Source organism: Poecilia latipinna, unplaced genomic scaffold (assembly GCF_001443285.1).
Source record: "Poecilia latipinna isolate Pla-1442-1.1 unplaced genomic scaffold, P_latipinna-1.0 Scaffold179, whole genome shotgun sequence".
Taxonomy (NCBI): Eukaryota; Metazoa; Chordata; class Actinopteri; order Cyprinodontiformes; family Poeciliidae; genus Poecilia; species Poecilia latipinna.
The window spans coordinates 435431-457699 of NW_015112795.1; the positions used below are offsets into that span (position 1 = coordinate 435431).

Here is a 22269-nt window from a genome sequence, read left to right on the forward strand (position 1 = left end):
ACTGCGTCAGAGCCTTTCGACATATAAACTATCTCCTGATGCTTACGTTTGAGAAAGATGCTTTCTTTGTTCTCACTCCTACTGCCGGGGTCAGGCAGTGGTGTTTACATCAGCGAGCAGTTGCCGTGGCAACAGACTGAGCCCAGCAGTCGGACGGCTCGAGGAAGCTTGCGGACTTGGACGGAGAAATCCTTGAAAAATGAAATGAAACAGAAAGCTTGACGCATTTTTTGTGTTTGGGGAACTGCTTCTTCTCCTGAGCTCTTAAAACTGAGCCGCCCTCGTTTTGTCACGGTTCATTAGCAAGTGTTGCCTTTGGACAATCTGAGCACTCGAAGAGCTTTCCTTTTGAAAAATTCAAATATGGTTCTTAAGAAGCAGCGAATGTTCCTCAAAACATCTTAAAGCCTCAGAAGAAAAACAATCGAGCATCCTTGGATCTGGCATAGATTTCCACCTTATTCAGCTCTGTCTCCACCGTCAACAGAGAGAAAATGGAAAGATTTAATAACATCTAAAGCCAAGAAAACCCCCAAACTATACACGCGCACATTCGGTCACACACTGCACGACTGCAGTAAGTCATTTCAGAACATATTTAAATCTCCATTAACACGCAGCCTCCCTGCTAACCACAGGTAATCTAACCCATGTGTGTGTGGAGTGTTTTCACCTTTTCCCTTCTCTGCCCCGTCGTTCTTCCCCTCCTTCTTTATTACCTTTCCAAGTCTCCCTTTCCCTACTTCTGCTTTACGTCTGCTCTTCAGTTTTTAACCACGCTCTCTCACGTTAACCTAACAAGTCTTCCTTTAGACAATTGTTTTATAATTAGGTCAAATTATGGCAACCCACTGTTCCCAGAGGGGGAAGCATTTAAAGCCACCTTGCCTTCATTTTAAAGAAGAAGGCTGATGCTTTCACCTGACTATGCCACAGTTCCTATATATATATATTATTTTACATATTTCAGCCCTTAATTTTCATCTGAAATGTTGAAGAGCAGGACAGGAAAACAGACAGATAAGAAGACGCAGAACTAAGGCAAAACATCTGCTTCCTATTTCGCCGCTTTCTCAATATTGAGACTGAAAGATGATGCACAGTGACAACAGGCTTATAAAAGCAAGCTATGAACTTGAAGAAAGGTGAGCCATTCCATTGTTGCCCAACTCTCTTTAGGGTACCTCGGCCCCCCGCTCACCATTCCTTTCTACTCTCAAGATTTTTCACCCAGAATTTTTCACCCACTTTCCCCACAAACCCAATTACAAAACATAAAATTACAAAGTCATATTTTATATACACAGCACTTTCATAACAACTGGAGGTAACATACTTACTTGTTTATCCATTAGTAGCAATATGATAGAAATATTACACAGCAGCTGCATTGATTAATACAAATTCAAACCTATAGATACAGAGGAATCAACTGATAGCAAGATCAAAGTTAATGTTAAAAATCCTTGGTTGGAATAAGTCTTCCCTTCCTTGCACGCTGACACACTCATGCCCTCTTGAACACACACCCGTGGATGTTCTGGGAATGCACACTGCAGGGGAGAATTTGATCCCTCCTTGGAAGTGACTCTGTTCCCTCAAACAGCGCAAACACGCACCGTTGTGTCGGTGCATGGACGTGCGATCGCTTTCATGCACATTTGTCTGAACGCGTTGCTGACAGTGCAAACAACTGTGTACTCTTCAGGAGTTCATGAGAACACCAAACAAATGTGTCACCTTGCAATGCGGGCCTCCGTTAACAGGGAAGTGGGGTGGGAAAAAAAAGTTGCGAGAGAAAGGGTTTTATCTAAATAAGGTTGAAATGTCTGAGGCTTGTAAAAGACCCCAGACAAACCAGGATCAAATAGTTTGGTTCCGTTCTCCCAGCGCGGTGCATTTGAAACAGTTTGGTTTGGCCCGGGCACTGGGAAGTACACTGTGGCCGCAGCTGCTATCAGCAATTTTGTTGTTTTTGGGGAGATAATTATGAAGCAGAGAGGCTGAGAAGACAGACATGTGCAGCTGTGGCAAGCCACGACGCAGCCCACCCACATATCATTGTTGTTAATCATTTCAGTATACATGCATTAGTGTATGAGACAGTCAAGGGGGTTTGTTTTAATAACCTGGTACATATTGGGAAAGCTCACTGCTGCCCTCTCTTGGTTAAAAAGCTCTTTACATCAACTTTATACCTTAAGGGAGAGTACAATATTTGAGTGCAGTAAAACATATAAATAATCCAATTATAACGCACAATTAAATCATAATTTAGCCTTTCAGAGATTTTCAAAGTTGATGCGATTCTAAAAGAACTTTTCGACTCTATTCCTCTTGCAAATAGGAAGCGTGTCATGTAAAGTTGTTGTCCCATAGGTCACACTGGTATACAAGGGTTGCAGACCGTCTACCTTAGCTGGCCACAGCTAGCTTGAAGAGGAAGTAAACAGCCAGATCACAAAAGTGACCACAGCTTTCATATGTGATTGTAAACTTTCTCTGGTAAAAAATGCTTCTTTTTTTTCCCCAGCAGTTTTTACTTTCTATGTTTCAATATCAATTAATATCTTGCCTGGAAAAAAAATAACAATACGATGAATAATAATTACTTGTTGAATTAAATGAATAACTGTTAAAATAATTTCACCAAAACTGTCCACTAGATGGCTGTCAAACATCCCCAAACTGATCAGCTTGGCATGTTGCTTGCTGATTTCTATTGCATGGCTATCAGCACTTTGCTTTGACTTAATGTTAAACCCACACAAACGTCACCTTATAGTATGTTATACTGTATGCATGAGCCATCGTTTCCTTTAGCCTCTCACGTTCAGCTATAAGCTACATAATCTTTCTCCGTTTCCCTCCTGGAACTTGAGCGTGTCAATCCATTCCTCTGCTGAGCTATTTTCTATTTATAGCTGCAGAACCCTGGCCTGTCTCTCTCAGGTTTGCTTCCGTACTGTATGGGGCAGTTTTGCGGGGGTGGCATAAGAGGTGAGGGGAAGTCAGTCGTGTCTTCTCACATTAAATCTACTTCCCTTTTTAATATTTAGACATGGATTGCTTTTTATCTTTTAGGGTCAAAAGTTTTGACTTCAGTCAATTTGCGAGTTTCTGAGCGATTTATTATTATTTATTTGTGTGGAACTGTTACAAAAGATGTAGTCCCAACTGGCCCATAGGGCAGAGACTTAATACAAACACTGTGATGCCACGAGTTAAATTTTAGAGCTTAAGTTCCCTCAAAGATAAAAATACACAGTTGTATTTTCCAATAAACTGCAGATTTAGCTGCTAGCAGATGTAATTATCTATCAGATTAACAAAGTAAGACAGTGGGCCTCTATTCAGAGAAAATAAAACCAGGCGAAAAGGAGAGGAAGCCATCAGGGGGTCACTGAGTCAGTAGCCAGCCCTGGGGCATCGGCACAAAGCTCTAACCTGGAATTCCAAATAAATAATTCCCTAACGCCACCGCCTTCCCACTATCACACTGAAAGAGGCTCAGGCATGCTAACACAAGATAGTGCCTGAGCAAAATACACTGTTTAATTAGTAATTTCTGTTAATTATTATCTGATACAGTGCAAAGTGGATTTATTCATTAAAGTGCACATATCCCAAACTTCCCGAGCAAATATAAAAGTTAAAAAAAAAAATAGTAGTGATGGCATGTTTTTGTGGATTGCCATTAAAATCCATAGTGCTCTCCTGTTTTTCTAGGATATTTGGAGTAAACATGCTCATTAGATCCTTTTTTGTGTTGCCAATAAGAAAAAAAGTAGAAATTTCAAGTTTCTAATGAAAACTTTATAAACCAGATCAGGCACTCTGGTACCTTTTCTGTCTTGAAAAACAATAAACAGGCTGATTTTGACTGTTGTATTTCATAATGGGAATATTCAGAGGTTTGACGTTTGTATGATGTTTGTTTTTATCAATAGACATTCAAAAAACATATGATCCACAGGTCAAATTGACAAAAGTGAATGCAAAGAAGAAATTAAAGTCTATACATTCATGATAGAGGTAATAAAATGGTAAATGCAAAATGCAGGCACCAAGGGCCAGTAAATATGTGGCATGTCTTCTACTGGACTTATTAAATCTCGCAAATCAGCTCAGAGATAATAAAGCAGAGCTGATAAAATCAAGAACAAATTATTGATATCATTCCTTTCGGCTCATTTCTCAGCAACCGGACAGGATATGAACAGCAAGTATTTCTTTGAAATACACACACAAACACACCCACAACCTGCAGCCAGCAAAGCCTTGTACATTCCTTTTTTTTTTAAGAAAAAAGAAAAATATATAATTTAGTAAATAATTAACCAGAAAGCCATTGCCCATTGTGTACTTGCATCAAATATGTGTTCACATTCTGTTGGTTAAGCACTTGGTATGTACAAATTTTGTTGTGAACTCAATGGCTGAATCTTTTTAAAGGCCACTTATGCATGTATAGTTCACTAAATCAGTGCTGTAGCATTTCAAAATGCTATTTTTTTCCATGTACTTTTTTATTGAAATTTCCTGACTCCTCAAGATACTTTATTTGCCAAACTTGAATTCCATGTTTTGGTGTTTCACACGTTGAAGAAAGTTTTGGTAGATCCCTGCCTAAAAGTGTTATCAGTTAAAAACTTCATTATTAGAATTGGTATGGGTAACCACCGATGAATGAAACGTGATGCTAAATGTTTACATTCAGAACTCTGTTCGATTTAAAAAGACATTTTTGTTTTTTGACCATAAAGTAACTGTCACCTCAAAACATGCCCTGAACCACAAATTGTGTCTACAATTACGCCCATGCTTTTCACTCCAGTGCATTATTATTTTTAAACATATGCTTTTTCACCTGTGTAAATTCTGCTTAGTTAAAGTGACCTCAAAAGTGACATCTTTAATTTGTTTGTCTTTCTCGTGAAGACAAGACGTTATCATTACGACTCGGAGTTTTAAACTAAGGGGTTAATATTATTGACATATTATATTTCTTCCCAAAGAGTGAGTTTAACCTTTTTCACATTTCTCCTAATACGTTTAGATTTTTTATTTTTTATTTTTTTTGCAAGATGGGTTAAAGTTCAAATTGGAGCCCCTTGGAGGATCAGATTACGTGGTGCATTAAAGAACCAACTAAAACACAGTTTTTTCCTAATGTAGATAGTTTCCACTGTGTGTGGCCTTTTTAATTATGCATGATAAATTTAACACCCATTTCTTCTGTGTTACAAATTGCAATAGCAATAATAAGAGTTTCCAGTGTTCCAAAGTGTGCCAGACCCTTATAGTCCAACGTCAAGCTGCAACGTAAAGAGGCGCACGAAAAGAATTTGCGAATGAAGTATTTGTGTGGAGATTACCTAAATCAATCATTTAGTCAGTTAATCTTTCCCCAGATTAGTTCAAGTGTGTTTTGAGATGTTACGAAACACTTTCACTCGGTATGTGTGTCATATCAGCACAGTTTATACACAGCCTCAGATGACTGCATGATATCCCTACACCCCCTCTGAGCCATGACAAACCAGATTAGAGAGCACATTAGCGAACATTAGCATCTGTGTAATACACACACACGAAATACACACGAGGGATAAACGTCTAGCCTATAGACAATTGGATCATCCACCTACTGGCTTTGGATTCTCTTCCAAGTCACCCATATGTGCATTTATCGAAACAAATAGTAACTCAACACTGCAGATTTCGAACCAAAGGAGAACTTTAATCGACAACAGACAGACAGATTCTGACTACGGAAATTAATGTTTACTTTACAGCCGTCTCTATTTCAGGCTGCTCGCTTTTGCCTTCATTGTTGAGAAAACATCCCAGAGGAGACGTGAGCTCGCTCAGAACCAAAACAGTGCCAAACAAACCCTGCTGATTCATATGGTTCTCTTCAGCAGCGTATCGCGGAAACTTTTCCAAAAAAAAAAAAAAAAGCGGCCCTGAGAGGGATTCAGTTACAGAGCACAAATGAGACGAGACACAAAACATATTTCCACGCACATTTTATATAATATATTTAGAGTCCTTCTCGGACACAAGCTGATTTCATCATCCTGTAATGGCCTCAAAATAGCAAGTTCATTCTCTAAGCTACTTAATTTATCTGATTGGCTCATTGGTCAAAAATATGAGGCTGCTGTTAAACCAACAACTTCCCAAACCAGTAAGATTTGATACTTCTCTAAACTTATCATGCCACACTAAAACCGGTGTACTTCATCATTTTCTCTGGATAAATTTGCAGTTGGCAAAGCAGACTTTAGCTTGACTGTCCATTTAAACCATAGATTAGACACAAAAAAATCTATCAATCATTTCTTAGCTTCTATTTTCCTAATAGCTTCTCTTAGCTATTATGAACTTACAAGGCTGTTGAAACTACATGAAAAAAGTGAGGCTGATTCTTTTTATATATATAATGGTTTGATTTAAAACATTAAAATGTGATGTGCAACAATCTTAAGATTTATCTGGCAGTTTTAAACTTGAGTCCCACAGCTGTCAGGTCTGACTTTGCCTTTAAAGCAGCTCTATAAGGTTCCCCAGTCCTCATCTTAAGCCAACACAATCGAGCTGTATTTCATCATATTTTCAGTATTCACAAATATGGTGGCCCTTGCAACACAGTGATGACATCCTATCCTCGACTCCTTGAACTAAATCCTGTGATCTACGACCGGATTCTGATGCAGCAGAAATCTACAATCCACAAGAAGAAGCAAGCGTGTCAAAATCAGTGAAGTTTTCCGAATTTTGGCTGAACCACCTATCCTTATCTGATTTTATTGTTTTTTGGGGTGTTTTTCGCCATAAGCATTCCACAGATGTCGGCTTGCGAAGGCCTTGTTCCTCCAACGCAGCCTCATCATTTTGAGGGAACGCAGGGAGGAAATAAGGGAGGAAAGGCAAAATGGACAGCAGTTGGGTTCAGAAGTTCAAGCGTTAGTTTCTGAAGTCTGTCCAAGAATCAGCTGCTTGTAAATGTAGCCTCGACTTACAGGTTCTTGTCCTGCTTTAGTGAACCATTTCATTAGCGTGACTGGACTAATAAGGGCTTTTAATTGAGACAGGAATTAATTACAAGATGAGATAGATTGACTTTGGAGTGCATTGTTGAAAATCAGACTTTCTAAGTTAAATGAAGCTGAAATCAACGGATGTTGATAACTATGCATTATATGGAACTGGATTAATTAAGAATACTTAATGGCTCAACAAACTCTCATTTAGGTAAATACTGATTATTCATTTTGGAGAATAATGTGAAAATATTTTTATTCCGTCATAACTGAATGTTTCAGGTCAGACAAAGACAACAAGAGTAAAGACGAAAAGCAGTCATCGAATGATCATTTCAAACGGTTTTTATGCTAAATATCACAGCTCATTTTGATAAAATAAGGAATTGGCGCTGATTAACCACAACGTTGTGGTTCTGTTTCACTCGACATACCTGATTACTACCAGACCTGTGGAATGAATGAATCATTTAGACAGAACCTGTCTGAAAGCACGGAGTAACCTGAAAAATCTATAAAAGCAACAAATCATTGCCCGTAATTTACAGTACAAGTATTAAGGAGAGGTCCAAAGCCCAAGACCAAGCTTGAATTTGCTGAAGCACATCTTGTTTGATGGCTAACAATGTGATGGGACCATAAATTGTGTCCTACCGCCTAAACCTAAAGGAGCATGCTGACCTCTGAAGAAAGAAAAACACAATAAAAGCTTTAATGTGATCTAGTCAAAGTATTTAGATTTCAATTCAATTCATTGAAAATCCTCCAATGTGACTGAATGTCATGGCACTGTCATTATTATTCCACAAATGTTTTGTGCGTCTCTTGTATTTATGCATCCTTAATATTTGCTCCAACAGACAAATTTCAAACCTCAAAAATGTTATTTATGCTCTTCTTTATTACTAGTAGTAAAGCAGATGGTTAAATGTTGAAGTTGATTATGTTTGCATTTCCAGAGCTCACGTTTCACAGAATAAAATGACTTTGAAGGGAGTTGTCACTCCCAGAGATATTTCAGTGAGACTGGACCATAAAGATAAAACCAAGGATTTACTGCAGTGCTAGCTGCTTCATAAGGCTCCACTTAAGTAGGCATCATTACAGCTGGGTGCATGACAGCTTCAGCCAACGTAACGATGATTAAAAGTATAGGTAAGGTAATAGGTAAACTGAAAAAGTTAGAAGAAATGAAGGCAGCTTAAAAAGAATATTGATTTCATGCAAATGGAAATGAGTGAGTGAGATCATTTTAATTGTAAGTGTTCACTTCTGAGCTTAGAGTTTGAAAAATCAGCTGACAATGAAGTTCTGGCTGGGATTATCTGATGTACCCAGGAAATCTCCAGTTTAGAATCCAACATGGCTGCCACCGTACAAACTGCAGTAATTAACTGTTTCTTTGACTTTTTCACACTTCTTATTTTTGCATAAAAAGTTCCTTCTAGTGTTTTAATGCATATGTTTTTATTAGCTTGCATAGCTAAGAGTATTTAGCTTTGTGCAGGCTGTACAAAATGTGAAAATGACTTTTTAGTAATCTGTATCAGGGCAAATCATTTTTTAAAGCCCTTGTCTTGAATATTTATATCTCCTTAATACGATCACCACTCAATAAGTAATGTATTCAAATTGCAAAGATTTTTCTTTCTGAATAATTTCCATCATGGAGTCTCTTCTCAGAAGCATTAGGGTTAGTGCCGTAGACCTAAAATTAGAAGTACAATGTCAACATCTGGTGCTCCACAGTCAGGATTCAATTAGAGGACCACGGCTTTCCCTCTGGTGTGTGGAGTTGTGTGTGCATATCATTAGTGAGGAAAGTTAGCAGTAGCTTCAGGATATTCTTCACAGACTAAAGTTTGGAGTTGGCAAGCGCTCACCAGCTTCTCAAAATCACCCGTTCTGTTATCTGTTAGCTATTTCACAAGAGCAAGTGTTGTCACAACCAATCACTACTAATCACTGTGTGGTATTAAAAAAATATATATATATGGTTTCACATCATTGGTCTTCCAACATAGAAAAATGCAACAATTGAGATCCATCACTGGCAGCATACCTGACAGACATTGTTTTCTTCTAACCATTATGCCTTCATTTGTGTTTCTTTCTCCAACTCTTTCTCTCTCTGCCTCTCTGCCCTCGTCTCTCTCCATAAAAAGGCATGAGGCGATACAAATCTGGGCAGGTTGCCTTATGAAGAGTACACTCTCAATTTACAGTGTATACCTTTCAAGAATTTACAATGGGGTCTTCATTCAACAAATGTTTGGATAGTAATTCGCTGACTTAAACCAACTGCGTATTAAAAATCTCTGCTGGAATTCAGATTCTGCTTGTATTGGACTTCTGCTCTTCATTTTGCTTCATTCATGAGGAAGAAATAAGCTTTTAAGTATGTTTCAATGTCATTGAAATAGACATGGACGTCACTGTCTGGGGGAAAAATATTTAAAAGTGGAAAACGGGTCATGCCAATGTGGTCATATATCACATAGTAGTGACAAATTTCAGGGTTTTCCCTTCATCGATCACATTCAAGCCCTGTTGGAAGTTAACTACATGTTTAAATCTGAAACAATGATACCCAAACACTACTACATTTCCAGTTAAAAATAATAAATACTCTTTATCACTCATAATTCAGCATTTCAGAAATGCTCGACTATAAAAAAAAAAAATCCAGTAAGAATACTCTGTTTTACTCTGAGTTTCACTTTCTGACATGAAATACAAAAAGTAACTTTCTCATGATATGCTAGTTTTGTTAGCTGAACTTGTATCGTTGGTCCTGTGAAAAAATATATCTGCTGCAAAAAGTGTAATATACATGCCAGGAGGTGGCAATAATGTTTTGTCATACTCACAAATGTTCACACTTGGTTTTTGCTTTCATCAAGGCCTTTAAATTATGTGTTGAACCTTCTATTTGCACTGCTGATGATTCAACTCTTGAACACTTGGCATAGATGAGGAACTCAATCATTTTGATTCATTTAACCGCAGAACTTAAATCCCCAGAAGGTCATGTCATTTTTGGAATCACGTGGAAAAACAGAAGATGAGACAGAGATATAAATTAATTTGCTTTATCCCTAACTGGAAGCACTGCAAATTTTATACCCTTCTCCAAAGTACAGGTTCAATAAACAAAACTTGGGTGCATCAAAAAGAATTCATGTAGGTTAATGGGGCATGTTTCATAACAGTGGTTTGTTTCTTTGTGTTTGAACCCTAGAAAAATGAAATGTTTACATTTGCCAGCACAAAAGGCAAGAAGAGAAGTAACGTACCAGCAACTCGAAACAAACTACAATCAATATCATGGATATGTCTGGGTGTGGAGGCTCTAAAAGTACTGACTCTTGATAATGCAGGCAGTACTCTGCTTATCTATGTTCCTTTTGCACATTCATCTACAAGACATTTTCCTTCCACTAAACTTTCCATAGATATGCTTGGATACAGCATTCTGTGAACCAATTTCTTTAGCAGTTAACTTTTGTGGTTTGCCATAACGTTTCTGCATGACAAGTTTATGCATAACTTTCACTTTTTCAAATTATTTACTGGAATTAACACTTTTTTATTATGTTCTCATTTTTGCAGGTGCGGTACATTGATACAAATTTTTTTTTTTGATGGATTTTACGATTTTATTTGTCCTAATTCCCAGATAAGAGTTCTGACTCTTAAGGCAGCAGTTAGTTAGTAGTTAGCAAACAACATTCCTACAGTGTGAGGTGGATGGGCGACTCAGTTAAACATCTCTTATGTTATATTTCACCTTTTGTTGGTAGTTTTGGAAGAACTATACAAAAAATATAGGTCGGGATTATTCAGAATTTCAGATTCCAGCAGTACATCTTAGAGTTTCAAAACTCGTTTTTTTTTTTTTTTTTTTTTTTTGATAAGACGATTGGTGCCCGTTTCTTTCCCAGAGAGATCTAGACACTGCAGGTACGGACAAATGGTGTTGGATTGGCACACTCATTCCTACGCTATCACTTGGACCTGGACCAAAGTTTCCCCGATGAGCAGACAGCATTACAACAAACAGAGCAAGCTTCCACTAGAGCTGAAAACAACGTTGGTATGCAGATTACAGCCGTCTCTGGCACCCCCTGTGTTAGTATAGCTGCAAAGACAGAATGTCCTTTCTCTTAAATAGGCCCTGCATGCATGTCCTAATTGGGCAAATTTGACAATTCTCTCTATGACCATCTTCGTTTATCCTTTATGCAATAATTTTTTCTCCACAGCCAGCAGAGTGGAACACATCCCAGCACACCAACAGCAACGTCTTGGGTCTGGATTTTTATGAAAACCCTGAGGTGCAATAACTTTAAGGTCTGGATTGGACCAATGACTCCATGCTGATGGCCTCATGCTACCCTTGGTGGGCCTTTATGTGGAAGGGAGGGGTGGGGGTGAAACTACATGGAAAATACACTTATTGCTCCATAGTGGGATCCAGAGAGCGGATGCACGTGTGTGTAAACAAGCAACAGAGGCACGCTGCAAGAGAAGCAGATCAGGGAATGAAGCGAATGCTGCTGGGAGAGCTGAACATGGGCCATGTGGTTCTTGACCCCGTGACCCCCATCCCAGTCGTGAGAACTTTCTTTTCAGACCCTGAAACGAGCGCTGCGTGTATGCACACACACACACGCCTCCACCCTCAGCACAGGGACAACAAAACCTGAGCAGAAAAAGAAAACACCTCAATTTCTTTATAAAAAGGAGTAAAATCATCATACCTTTCCACCAGTGCAAGTGGACTCCTGCCAAGTATGCAGCCAGTAAAGCACCCCCCTCCTAGTTCACTTAAAATAAGTCAACCAAGTATGTTTTGGTTAGGATTTCATACCTGCCTGGGCTTCATTCACTCTCAGTTTGAGGTTCTTATGAAGACAAAAGGTTCCCCAAAGTCAATGATGGCAGCAGCAGGGGGGAAACTAACTGCACTTCATTGCACCTTTTGTTGGAGTGGTTTAATCCTTAAAAGCTCCTGGGTCATTTTCTTATGCTTTCCCACAGGTACAGTGGCTCGGAAAAGTGCCTCCTTACATGCTGTCTCTTCAAAGGCGCAAGTTTAATGTGGTTTATTGGGATTTTATGTGATGACCAACACAGAGTAGTGCAAAAATGGTGAGGTGGAAGTACAGTGGTGCGTGGCTTTCGAGTTTTTTCAGTTTGTTTTGTTTTGAAAACAGTTCTTAGAAATGTGGAGTGCTTTTTAGTAAGTAATATGTTACCCCTAAATAAAGCTATGATAGCTAACCCAGTGCAATTAGCTTCACTTTTGATCTGATCTGCTTGACCTGCTTCAGATGCAGAGTTACAAAGCTTTGGTGTGAGAATTTCTTTTTGACTGGATGACAAATAAGGAATATATATATATATATATATATATATATATATATATCACAATACTACAAGTCACGCAAGGAGACATGGCAAACAAATGGGAGAGGGGAGTCTCTAATCAGATTAAAAGCACTGAGAGAGAAAACAAACAATGCATATCACTCTAAACCCGCCTTTCCATCAGTGAAGCATGGTGGTGGCTGCATCATGCAGAAGGGATGCTTTTCCTTTACATGCAAAATGGAAGCGAAGATGGTTCTAATGAAGGCATTCTTATTTGGGAAAATTAGAAGTATCATTTTACTTCTACCTCATAAGCACACTCCTTTGAGTTGCTCTGTTACATAAAACCCCAATAAAATATCCTAAGGTTTGTAGTTATATCATGGACAAAAAGATAAAGGAGAAAAGTATCTTTTTTTTTTTTTTTTTGCAAATTAGGACAATATCATCAACCAAGCAGGCATAAGAATTCAAGCATGTAGTTAACTAATTCCCCCTTTAAAATAATCATTTTAAAAATGACAAAACTTGTAATGCACCATTGTTGGTTTGTCTTACCTCCGATTTCCACACGACATACGCATGAGGGCAGGTCGGCTGAACTTTCTTCTGCAGCCACCTCCGCGGCGAGAAGAGCGCGCCGGTGCTCCCCGACTGCGCAGCGCCGGCTCCCCTCACCATAAACGGTAAATCCCCCGCGGTATTCCTTTTCGGGCGCTTGGCGATATCATAGTCGAAGTGGAAATTGGAGGAAGGAGAAACGTCCGAAGGTATGGATGGGGAGGAGACCGACGGCGTGATGGGTTCTTTCAGCGTCGGGATCCTGGCGCGCAAAGCCGGCTTCGCACCCGACGGCGCACCTGCGTCGGCGGCCGCAAATTGCGCCCCGCTCATCCCATCGGTCCCGGTCCCACAGTGCCGTATGATAGCCGGGTCCAGGCTGCGGGTTTGGCGCAGCCTCCTCTTGGCTATTGCTTTGGAGGCAGGAGAGGAGCAGGAAAAGACGCTGTTGAGAAGTCCCTGCGCGGCCGACATGTCGCCTCAACTTTGGATCAGCCCAACAGCTTTTCTAAAGCCTCCCCAGCGAGTAAAAGTCTGGAGTTCAGAGGCGCTCCATTGAACGCAGAGCCCATGGAGAGCTGCGTAAAGACTGATCAAGTGTAACTCTCTCGTGTGCGTCTTCTGAGGAATGGGCGTGCGTGGGGCTTGTGGGTAGAGGGGAGGTGGTCAGAAAACTGTGTTTTAGCCAGTGTTGAACTTTCACTTTTAAACTGCAGGAAAATAAAACGATCCAAAACCTCATCCTCTGAAATAATTAAAAAAAAAAAAAAAAACTAAATTTGTGCAGTTTATAAGTAAGTATGGAGTCATCAGACAGACAGTAGGTCACGCACAGGCACATCCATGATTTAGCTGATATGAAAATAGGAGTATTAATCCTCCTCTCCTATTAATCCATCTGTCTGGTAACGGTAGACCTGTCAGGGGAAGCCTTCTGTGTTCTAAAATTAGCCAAACAATAAGTGAGCACTGGGATTAATGGCTCTTCCTCTCCTCATGCGTGCTGCCTTGCATTTATACTTTTTTATGTTGTGTAAATAAAACCTCAAACATAATTTTTTGTAGGGGGGTGTGGGGGGGGGACTGATTATGAGAGATTGATGCGAACGTCAATTAGAAAATTAGTTTAAAAAAAAAAGGTTGTATCCATTCCCCCCTGTATGAAAAAGTTGAATCACATTTCCTGTAACTTTTAAGAAGTCATTAATTAGGTTCAGGTGCTGGAGAAGGGATGCAAAGTTGCAGGACAGCAGAGGGTCTGCAACTTTTACAACCTAAAGAGTCATTTTGCTCTCAAGACGGTAAAATAAAACTCGTTTAGCACATGTCACATGACTTTCAAAACGACAGACAACTTTTTAAACAGATATCTATCAACATTTAGAAATTTCTTGTCACTGGGGTACCTATGTTTCGCTTCACCCATCTTCACTGTACCTGGCTATGAACAGTATCCCCACACCATGATGCTGCCACCCCCATGTTTCACAGTGGAGATGATATGCAAGTTTTGAGAACGATGTTCATTTTCATTCCACTTCAGAATTACGCATTTCTTTGAGAAGATAAACATAAAATCCTTATAAACAAAGTTTTTGTTTGAAGCATGATCAAATATTAAAAGGTTTAAAAATATGATAAAATTGAAAGGAAATAGCAGGAGCCCTGAGGGAGCTCCTGAAACAGCAACACATGACACTTTCACATGCACACAACACTGATAACAACTGAGATAGATTTGACCCTTCTAAAAACAGTTTGAAAGGGGGCGGGGGGCGAAATGCAGAAGCTGTAGATTTAGATAAACATTGTCTTTTGCATAGCGGAAGAAAGAAAAACATTTCAGGAATTTATTGATGCTGACTATCAATTTGGGAAAGAAAAAAAATTGCAGCTCAATTCAGTTTGCCTGAAATCTGTTTATTTCAATAGAATACATTCATAACAGTTGCCATCTCCAGGCACTTTATGACACAATCAGGTTAATTTTATGTAGATAATATATAGAATCATATTTTTTTAAAGTTAGACTAATTATTTATTACTCTGGTTGCGTCTTGAACTTTTCCCGTGTTATATTGCCATCTGCTGGTTAGGTTTTGAAATCGCAGTTTTCAAGCAGTGTTTCCTGCTGCCTTCGCGTCTGCGCGGAACGTCAAAATTCATTAGACTGCGACTGATTTTAGCGGTAATCATTGAATCGTAGTTGTTTTTTTTTTCTAAAGAAGGTACTTTGGAATTAAAACCATTTTTTAAAAACATATAAAAATACCATAATGCGTATTTTCAAACATGTTAGAGTTGACAACTGAGTGTAGAAATTTCCAGCTGCCTATGAACGCAGCGCAGTAAAGTTTCGCCCCGTGTTCCCACAACAGCGCCATCTTTTCCAGAGGCTCCTGTAGCTGAGAAACTCCCACATAGGAAAGGGAAAGGAAAGGGTTAAGGGTGTTTAAGAATCCGATCGATGCCTTCTCTCCCACACGTCGCCATGAACAAATGAATTCGCGGGGAATTAAATACCAGTTTCACAAAGGAGAACGAGTCTTGTGCTTTGAACCCGACCCAACCAAGGCTAAAGTCTTGTATGACGCTAAGGTAAGATTTTAACCAAGCTAACGTTGCCATTCGGTGTTTACACCCTCTAAAGAGGAGTCATTTGCAAAAGGAAAGCGAGGCTGTTTTATGCAGTGTGGAGCCGCGAGTGACCACAAAGGAGACTTAGGCCATTATAAGAAAAAATGCATTCTTGGTATTAATTTACCGGGGTTGTTTCTCTTTGCATAAGCGCATGGTTTCCGGGTGCGTTCGATTACATGTTTGTAGCTGGATTTTGGGTTTATTAAAAAAAAGAAAAACGTAAACAAAGCTGTAGTATTGCAGTTTTACACAGTTGAGTCCATTTGAGGAGAACTTCCAACTTGAGCAATACCTCAGACATTGGTTATAGTCTTTGAAAAAAAATGTCATAATGATTTATCTCGTGACTTTAGTGCTGTTAAATGTCAGCATCGAATAAACAAACTCACCGCGACTGCGCAGCTAATATAAGTTTTAGTTTGCTATGTAGCTGAATAAAGGTCCCATTCGGCCGTGCATTTCACTATTTTTCATACAACGTTTCCATAAGCTAAGCAAATTGCTGTTTAATAGATGGAGACAACCATTTTGTGAAAATTAGCAGCTTGAATCTTGCATTTTGCTAATCTGAGCTAGCTAGCTGTGGGTTAGCATCCCGATTTCTTCCATCCCTGCTTGTACCTTGATAATCTGGTTGATTTAAAATAACCTTGTAATTACTAATGATTTGCGCAAGTTAGATTCTTAAAAGTAAAAAATAAAAAAAAATTACCTAGTAAATAAAATATCTACATATTGCTACTTTATATTAATAATGCTAATTATACTATATTTAGGTACTTTTGGCATTTTTCTGCCAGAAGCCTTATTAATGCCTTGTATTATTTTGAGTTCTTTAATCAAATACCATTGTAATACAGATGCATACATAATTTTGATATCATAGTGTTCATTTATATCAGTAAATTTCTTCCCAAACTGAAGATGGTCTACTTTGAAAGCTTAAGCCAGAATTTGAATCTACTTTAATATCAGGATACATAGACTGAAGCTTGGAGCACAAGTTTCATAACAGGCCTAAATCTGCAGCTTGGGAATGCTTCATGAAGCAGATTCAACTTTTACCAGAAATATTCTGAAACCTCATGTCTCTAAAACCAAAAACAAGGATGTGTAAATGTATACCTCCGATTTACATTTGTTCACCAGTGACTGTTCAACTTTAATTTCATGGTGATTGACAGGTTTTGCTTTTGATCCTGCAGGTCCTTGATGTCTTGATAGGTACAGATGAACATGGGAGACGAGTCCCAAAGTACCTGATTCATTTCAGCGGTTGGAGCAGAAGGTAACAGTATATTCACCACGTCATATTTAGTTTCATGTTTTGAGCTTTTAACTCTCTCTGTATTAAACTGACGCTTGCATCTTTGCAGCTGGGACCGTTGGGCTGCCGAGGATCATGTCCTAAGGGACACGGAGGAAAACCGCAAATTGCAACGTAAGCTGGCTCGCAAAGCTCTGGGGCGCATGTAAGTTCTTGCTCTAATCACCCGGAGAGAGATTTCAAAATGCGAATAAGCTTTCTGAATTTCATTTTGCTCCGTTTCATCCCGGCGGTTTAAGGAAGAGAAAGGGATGGACGAAGCGGCGACGTCGTCAGTCTGGTAACAAATCTTCTCTGAAGACTCTTCCAAAGGAGGAGGACAGCGATGATGCGTGTGAGAACTCTGTCTGCGGCGCTCGATCTCCCACTGCCGTCTGCAATCGTTTCAAAGTTTTACTCTCCCCCTCCGTCAGGTTTGATCTCGACCTCGGACAGCAGCGAAGGGGACGACTCGGAGCCCGACTCTTCGAACAGCGGCGACAGCACCTTTTCGGAAGACGTCAACAAAATGGTGACGAGTCCCGCCGGGGCGGTTTTCTCGGCACGGCGCTTCAAAGTATTCATCCGCCTTTCGTGTTTTTAAGAGGGTAGAGCCGGAGGTTAATGTGAAGCGAGAGTGCGAGGAGAAGGTGGTCCATGTGGACATCAGCATCCCGGACGTTCTGAAGAAGAAACTGGAAGATGACTGCTTTTACATCAACAAGAGGAAGAAGGTACGGCTCGACCTCGCCGACGTTTCTGTGGAGGGTTGTTGCTCTTTTAACGCTTCTCCTTCGCTCTTCTCCAGCTCGTTATGGTCCCCTGTCAGACCAACGTGGTCCACATCCTGGAGTCCTACGTGAAGCACTTTACGATCAACAAGGCCTTCATGGCAAACGAGCGGTACCGGCGGCAGCAGAACACCACGCAGAGCAGCAGCCCGCAGACGATTCCCCCGGAGAGGAGGTGAGGACCCCGACGCCACTAACGTTAAGAAATCAGCTTTTTTGTGAACTTTTTGTTTGTTTTTCAGCGAGGAGCTTTGTAAGGAAATGGTCGATGGGTTGAGGATTACTTTTGACTTCACCTTACCCATGATCCTCCTCTATCCCTGCGAACAAGCTCAGTTTAAGAAAGTCAGCTCCTCCAGGCTGCTCCTCACGGTCAACGAAACCTCGCCCAGCTCCAGCAAGTATGTGCGTTCTGACCAAAACATTTCCCCTCTGTTGACGGGGTGACTCTTAACTTTCCTTTCTTTTCTTTTCCAGCGCCCAACGAGAACGCAGCCCGAGCCCACCGGCTCACAACCCCCCCACGCCTCAGTCCACGGACAGCCAGCCGGCGTTGAGCGACACCTCCGCCGCCACGCCCACGGCTCCAGCCCCCACGCCGAAGCGCCGCCGCCACCCCGACATGGACTGCATCTCCTACCAGTCCTCCCAGTCCCAGTCCCTCAGGCGCTCCACCAGGAACACGTCTGGTGGAGATCGGCCCACCGAGGGAAGCAGCGGAGGTTGGAAAACGCGCCACCTTCTTTCTTTCATGATCAGATTCATGATTGCTGATGTCTAAATATGAAACACCAACAGGTGGAGGGAGCGCTACGGCTTCTCCACAGCTCAAACGACGTCTGATCGACACGTCGGCGCAACCCAAGTTCTTCCTCAACCTGGAAAAAAGTACGACTGATTTAATTATGAAATATTCAATGATTTGAGGTTGTAGTGATGTTGTTAATCCAGTAGATGGCAGTGTCCATCTGGTACTAACATCTGCAAATTCAACCTGAGTGAGGTTGGCCCCCCAATCTTCTTCAAATTAAACAAAATTGCAATGACACGTGCATGCTTGTTTATGAATCAAACATTTTGTTTGTCCCTTCATTATTTTAAAGATATTAATGTTTCCAGAGGTCAAGAAAGGTCTACCAGACTTGGCACAATTAATTTATGAAAATTTTTGTTTTTTGTTAATGAGGAGGAGACGGCCTCTGGAAAGGTTTACTGCTTTTTTAATCTTAAAAGTTATAAAGACACAAACAAAAAATGTTCAACACCATATTGTTTGATTGTATATATTGCTGTGGTGGTTGGCATCTTTTGTTAATATCTTTAAAATAACAGCAGCACAAACATTTGAGACCATTTTCATATTATTTGCAGAATGTGGAAGGGTTTGGTGAGGGGCAACGTTCCGCAGGAGGAAATGCAATATTCATGTTTTCATTTCCTTCCCCTCGTCTCTTTACCCAGAAACCCCGGTCCACAGTGGCTCGTCATCTCCGTTGCCGTTGACGCCAAGCAAAGAGAGGAGCGGACTTTTCTGCGGCTTAGAGAGCCGCAGAAACAACGAACTCAATGAGGTGGTGAAGCAGTTTATTCCCTTTGAAAGGCCTCTAACATGCTAAAATCTGTTTTATATATATATATATTTTTTTACATATATATATATTTTTAAATTCCCGATCGTCTCATCCACCAGGTTCTGAGCTGGAAGCTAACCCCTGATAACTACCCCCTCAACGACCAGCCTCCTCCACCCTCCTACCTCTACGGATCCCAGCACCTCCTGCGGCTTTTCGGTCCGTTCTGAATTCCGGTTGCATCAAACGCAGTGTACTCAAATACAGCACACTCACATTTCCCGACTTTCTCTCCTTGCAGTGAAGCTACCGGAGATCCTGGGGAAAATGCAGATCCCTGAGCGGAACCTCAGAGCCCTGATCAAACATCTGGAGCTGTTCCTCAGGTACAAAACCAGAACTGACTGAACACTACTTTGAATATCAGTTTAACTAAACACTCACTTGCAAATTAAAAATGAGTGAGATAATGTATCGAGACAAAAATAAGTCACTTAAAATAAGTTCCTCCAAACTGAAATACCAGGAAATTCAGTTTGAAGAACTTTTTTTTTTTTGCACATTACTGGTTTGATTTTGCTGCCTGACATCCATGAAGTCAACCTGGATCCTCCACATGCCGGGTGAATCGGTAGGAGAGCTCGTGTTAGAGGGCGGGAGATGAGAAGGCGTTACACAAGCACGGGAGTCTAATCTTTAAATCCTCACTAGCGATCTTCAGGGATTTGGGTCTTTTCATTCTCTAATCAAACTCAAACAATACCCCCCTCCTGTCAAAAGGTAGCGCTAGAGAGCTGAACGTGCGATGCCTCCTTTTTTATCTTTTTTTGTTTTTGTTTGTGTTTTTGGCCTCCTGGCTGCACAAACAGCTGCAGAAATGGTTTTCGCTTGCTTTCTATGCATGTGGAATACCAATACCTGGAGCCCCAGCAGCTTCTGCCAGGGAAACATCTCGTGCAGCATCATCATTTGCAGGGTCAAAGGTCATCTCTTTGCCTGAAACAAACAGCTAAACGTTAATCAACTGGTTCTTAAAGGCAGATGAATTACTACCCATACTTTTATGATTTAGTCGTCAAAGGTCTTTCCGTCTCTTTCTTCTTCTAACTTTTTCTTTCATTCTTTTTATTTCTGCTTTCCTTTCTTTTAATGTTAAAAATTTCATTTTTTTATTTTGATTTTTTTCAAATTTTATTCATGCACATTTTCTATGTTTCATTTAAAGTTACTTTATATACATATATACAATTATTTTAATATGTTTTTAATTCTTGTTAGAATCAATATTTTGCTCGCCGTGCTGTGGACTCAGCAGGACGCTGGCCACGCTCTCAGACTCGACTCTTTTGGGAAAGACTCCGTGTTTCTACTCTGTAATCAGCCTCCGGGCAGATTGTGCCGAGTGGGCAAAAACTGATTGATGTCCCAGAGACTGACGCGCAGTGCATGCTGGGATTTGGCCACAGCTGATCTCCCCGCTCTCCTCTTTCCTTCCGTAAGAATGATCGCCATTAGTAGTAGTGCGCTTTATTTTGACACACCTCTGACAGGAACTCGGTAGCATTCTAACAACAAATCAAACAGTGATTTGCTTGCTATTAAATAATTTGTGTGAATATTATCAGCTGAGGATCAGCCTTCGTAGCGCTGACTGAAAACCAACCAGAAGCTGCTCTCTCCGACCTCCTTTACCTTCGGCAGCCATCGCCTCGACGTTCGCTCTTCATAAGTTCTCCTCTGATGAGGATAATTTGTTTGCATTGAGATTAGAAAGGCCGGTGGAGCTAAGATGAGATGGCAAGATTTAGAGGATTTGGCCGAGTAGCGGATACTAAGAAGATTCCGGATTAGTTTTCCCCGCTGCTGATTAGATGGGAAGAGGGGGGAGGGGGATTTTTTATTTATCTATTTATACTTTTGCTGCTTTCCGACTGCTGGTCAGACATTCCCATGTCCACTCTGTCTCAGATAGCGATTGGTTTCTTCTGATATAAAGACAAATTCATGTAGCGCTGAGAAGGTTGTCTGCAAAATGTATAGAAAGGCCGAGGGGAGATGGACGTAAGGCTTCTTAGAACGAGTTGGTGGAAGTCTAGGAAAAACCACAGCATGACGTGAACTGGACCGTGTGGCCCGACTGTTTCATCCAATAACGATTAAATGTTAAAACCATTCCCCCTGCTTGTGCCCCTTCCGACCTCTCTTTTAGGTTTCTGGCTGAGTTCCACGAGGATTTCTTTCCAGAGTCTGCATACGTGTCGGCGTCAGAGGCCCACTACAACATGAAACAACCGAGGCCGGTTTACTAAAGGAAAACCGGACAGCTTCTCTTTCTCTCTCTAAGCCCCGCCCCCCTGCAGCATCTCTGGGCATTTCCGTCCCTTCTTCTGCTCTTCTCTAACGTGCTTCCTCCTCCTGCTGCTGCCGCCGTGTGGATCCTGTTACTTCCCCGTCGCTCCCGCACGCGGGACTACGCCTTTCTGCTTTGCTACTAACGTGGAACACATGCCGATTTCCACGAATTCCAACCTGCGGAAGTCGGAGGTTGTCGCGACTATCCCTAGTTTTTCGTGCATTTTTCCTACTTTCCTTCCCGAACGGCAGTTTTGGAGTATTCATTGAAGAACGAGGGGTAAAAAGGACACAGTAAAGAGTCACGTGTTGCTGTTTTTCCGCCTGCCTGTGAAAGGGGATTGTGCTTCTGTTTGGAAGCTTAGCTCTTTCTGAAGAGTGACTTTGTCCACTTCTCAGTGGCCCAGAATATTGCCAGACTACAACAGGACTTTCTCTTGCGACCCTTGATTTATCTTGCTGCAATTTCTAACTCTTCTGCTCGTGAATATTCTTTTTCTCCTGTTTTTTTTGTTTTGTTTTTTAGCAAAATTTACTCTTTGAATGTTCGTTCCAAAAAAGAAATTTGCTCCTTTTTTTTTCTTTTTTTTTTTTTAAAGAAAAATGTTTTATTCTATAACTCA

The 22269-nt window shown here is 40.6% G+C and overlaps 2 protein-coding genes and 1 long non-coding RNA gene across 5 annotated transcripts in view; 2 read left to right on the forward strand and 1 right to left on the reverse strand.

Moving 5' to 3' along the window:
• The window catches only part of LOC106946167 (rho GTPase-activating protein 6-like), a 62631-nt gene extending 48811 nt beyond the window's left edge, over nucleotides 1–13820 (reverse strand). The window contains exon 1 of one of the 2 annotated variants that reach the window (XM_015030332.1): nucleotides 12984–13820. In XM_015030332.1, coding sequence (XP_014885818.1) covers nucleotides 12984–13460 — 477 coding nt within the window. In that variant the 5' untranslated portion in view covers nucleotides 13461–13820. The remainder of the gene's footprint in view (nucleotides 1–12983) is intronic. The other variant, XM_015030331.1, reaches the window with a different exon arrangement.
• On the forward strand, nucleotides 10250–12345 carry LOC106946171 (uncharacterized). The gene is made up of 2 exons (XR_001424713.1): nucleotides 10250–11145; nucleotides 11315–12345. It is a non-coding gene; the product is annotated as an uncharacterized LOC106946171 (long non-coding RNA).
• A 1538-nt stretch (nucleotides 13821–15358) lies between the features above and the next one.
• Nucleotides 15359–22269, forward strand: LOC106946169 (MSL complex subunit 3). 2 transcript variants are annotated; one of them, XM_015030336.1, is made up of 14 exons: nucleotides 15359–15584; nucleotides 16832–16914; nucleotides 17003–17098; nucleotides 17193–17287; nucleotides 17367–17464; nucleotides 17538–17666; nucleotides 17741–17898; nucleotides 17966–18124; nucleotides 18201–18445; nucleotides 18522–18611; nucleotides 19185–19294; nucleotides 19414–19513; nucleotides 19596–19680; nucleotides 21504–22269. In XM_015030336.1, the coding sequence occupies exons 1-14, from the start codon at nucleotides 15486–15488 to the stop codon at nucleotides 21601–21603; spliced, it is 1647 nt and encodes a 548-aa protein (XP_014885822.1). In that variant the 5' UTR covers nucleotides 15359–15485; the 3' UTR covers nucleotides 21604–22269. The 2 variants fall into 2 exon arrangements, with proteins under 2 accessions (XP_014885822.1, XP_014885823.1); XM_015030337.1 differs by lacking the exon at nucleotides 15359–15584 and having other exon boundaries at nucleotides 16894–16914; nucleotides 17003–17067.

Coding starts and splice junctions, on each gene's coding strand:
- LOC106946169 (XM_015030336.1), top strand. CDS start 15,486: ATGAATTCGCGGGGAATTAAATACCAGTTTCACAAAGGAGAACGAGTC. Junction 17,465..17,537: donor CGGAAGACGTCAACAAAATG/GTGACGAGTCCC, acceptor CGTGTTTTTAAG/AGGGTAGAGCCGGAGGTTAA. Junction 19,514..19,595: donor GCACCTCCTGCGGCTTTTCG/GTCCGTTCTGAA, acceptor CTCTCCTTGCAG/TGAAGCTACCGGAGATCCTG.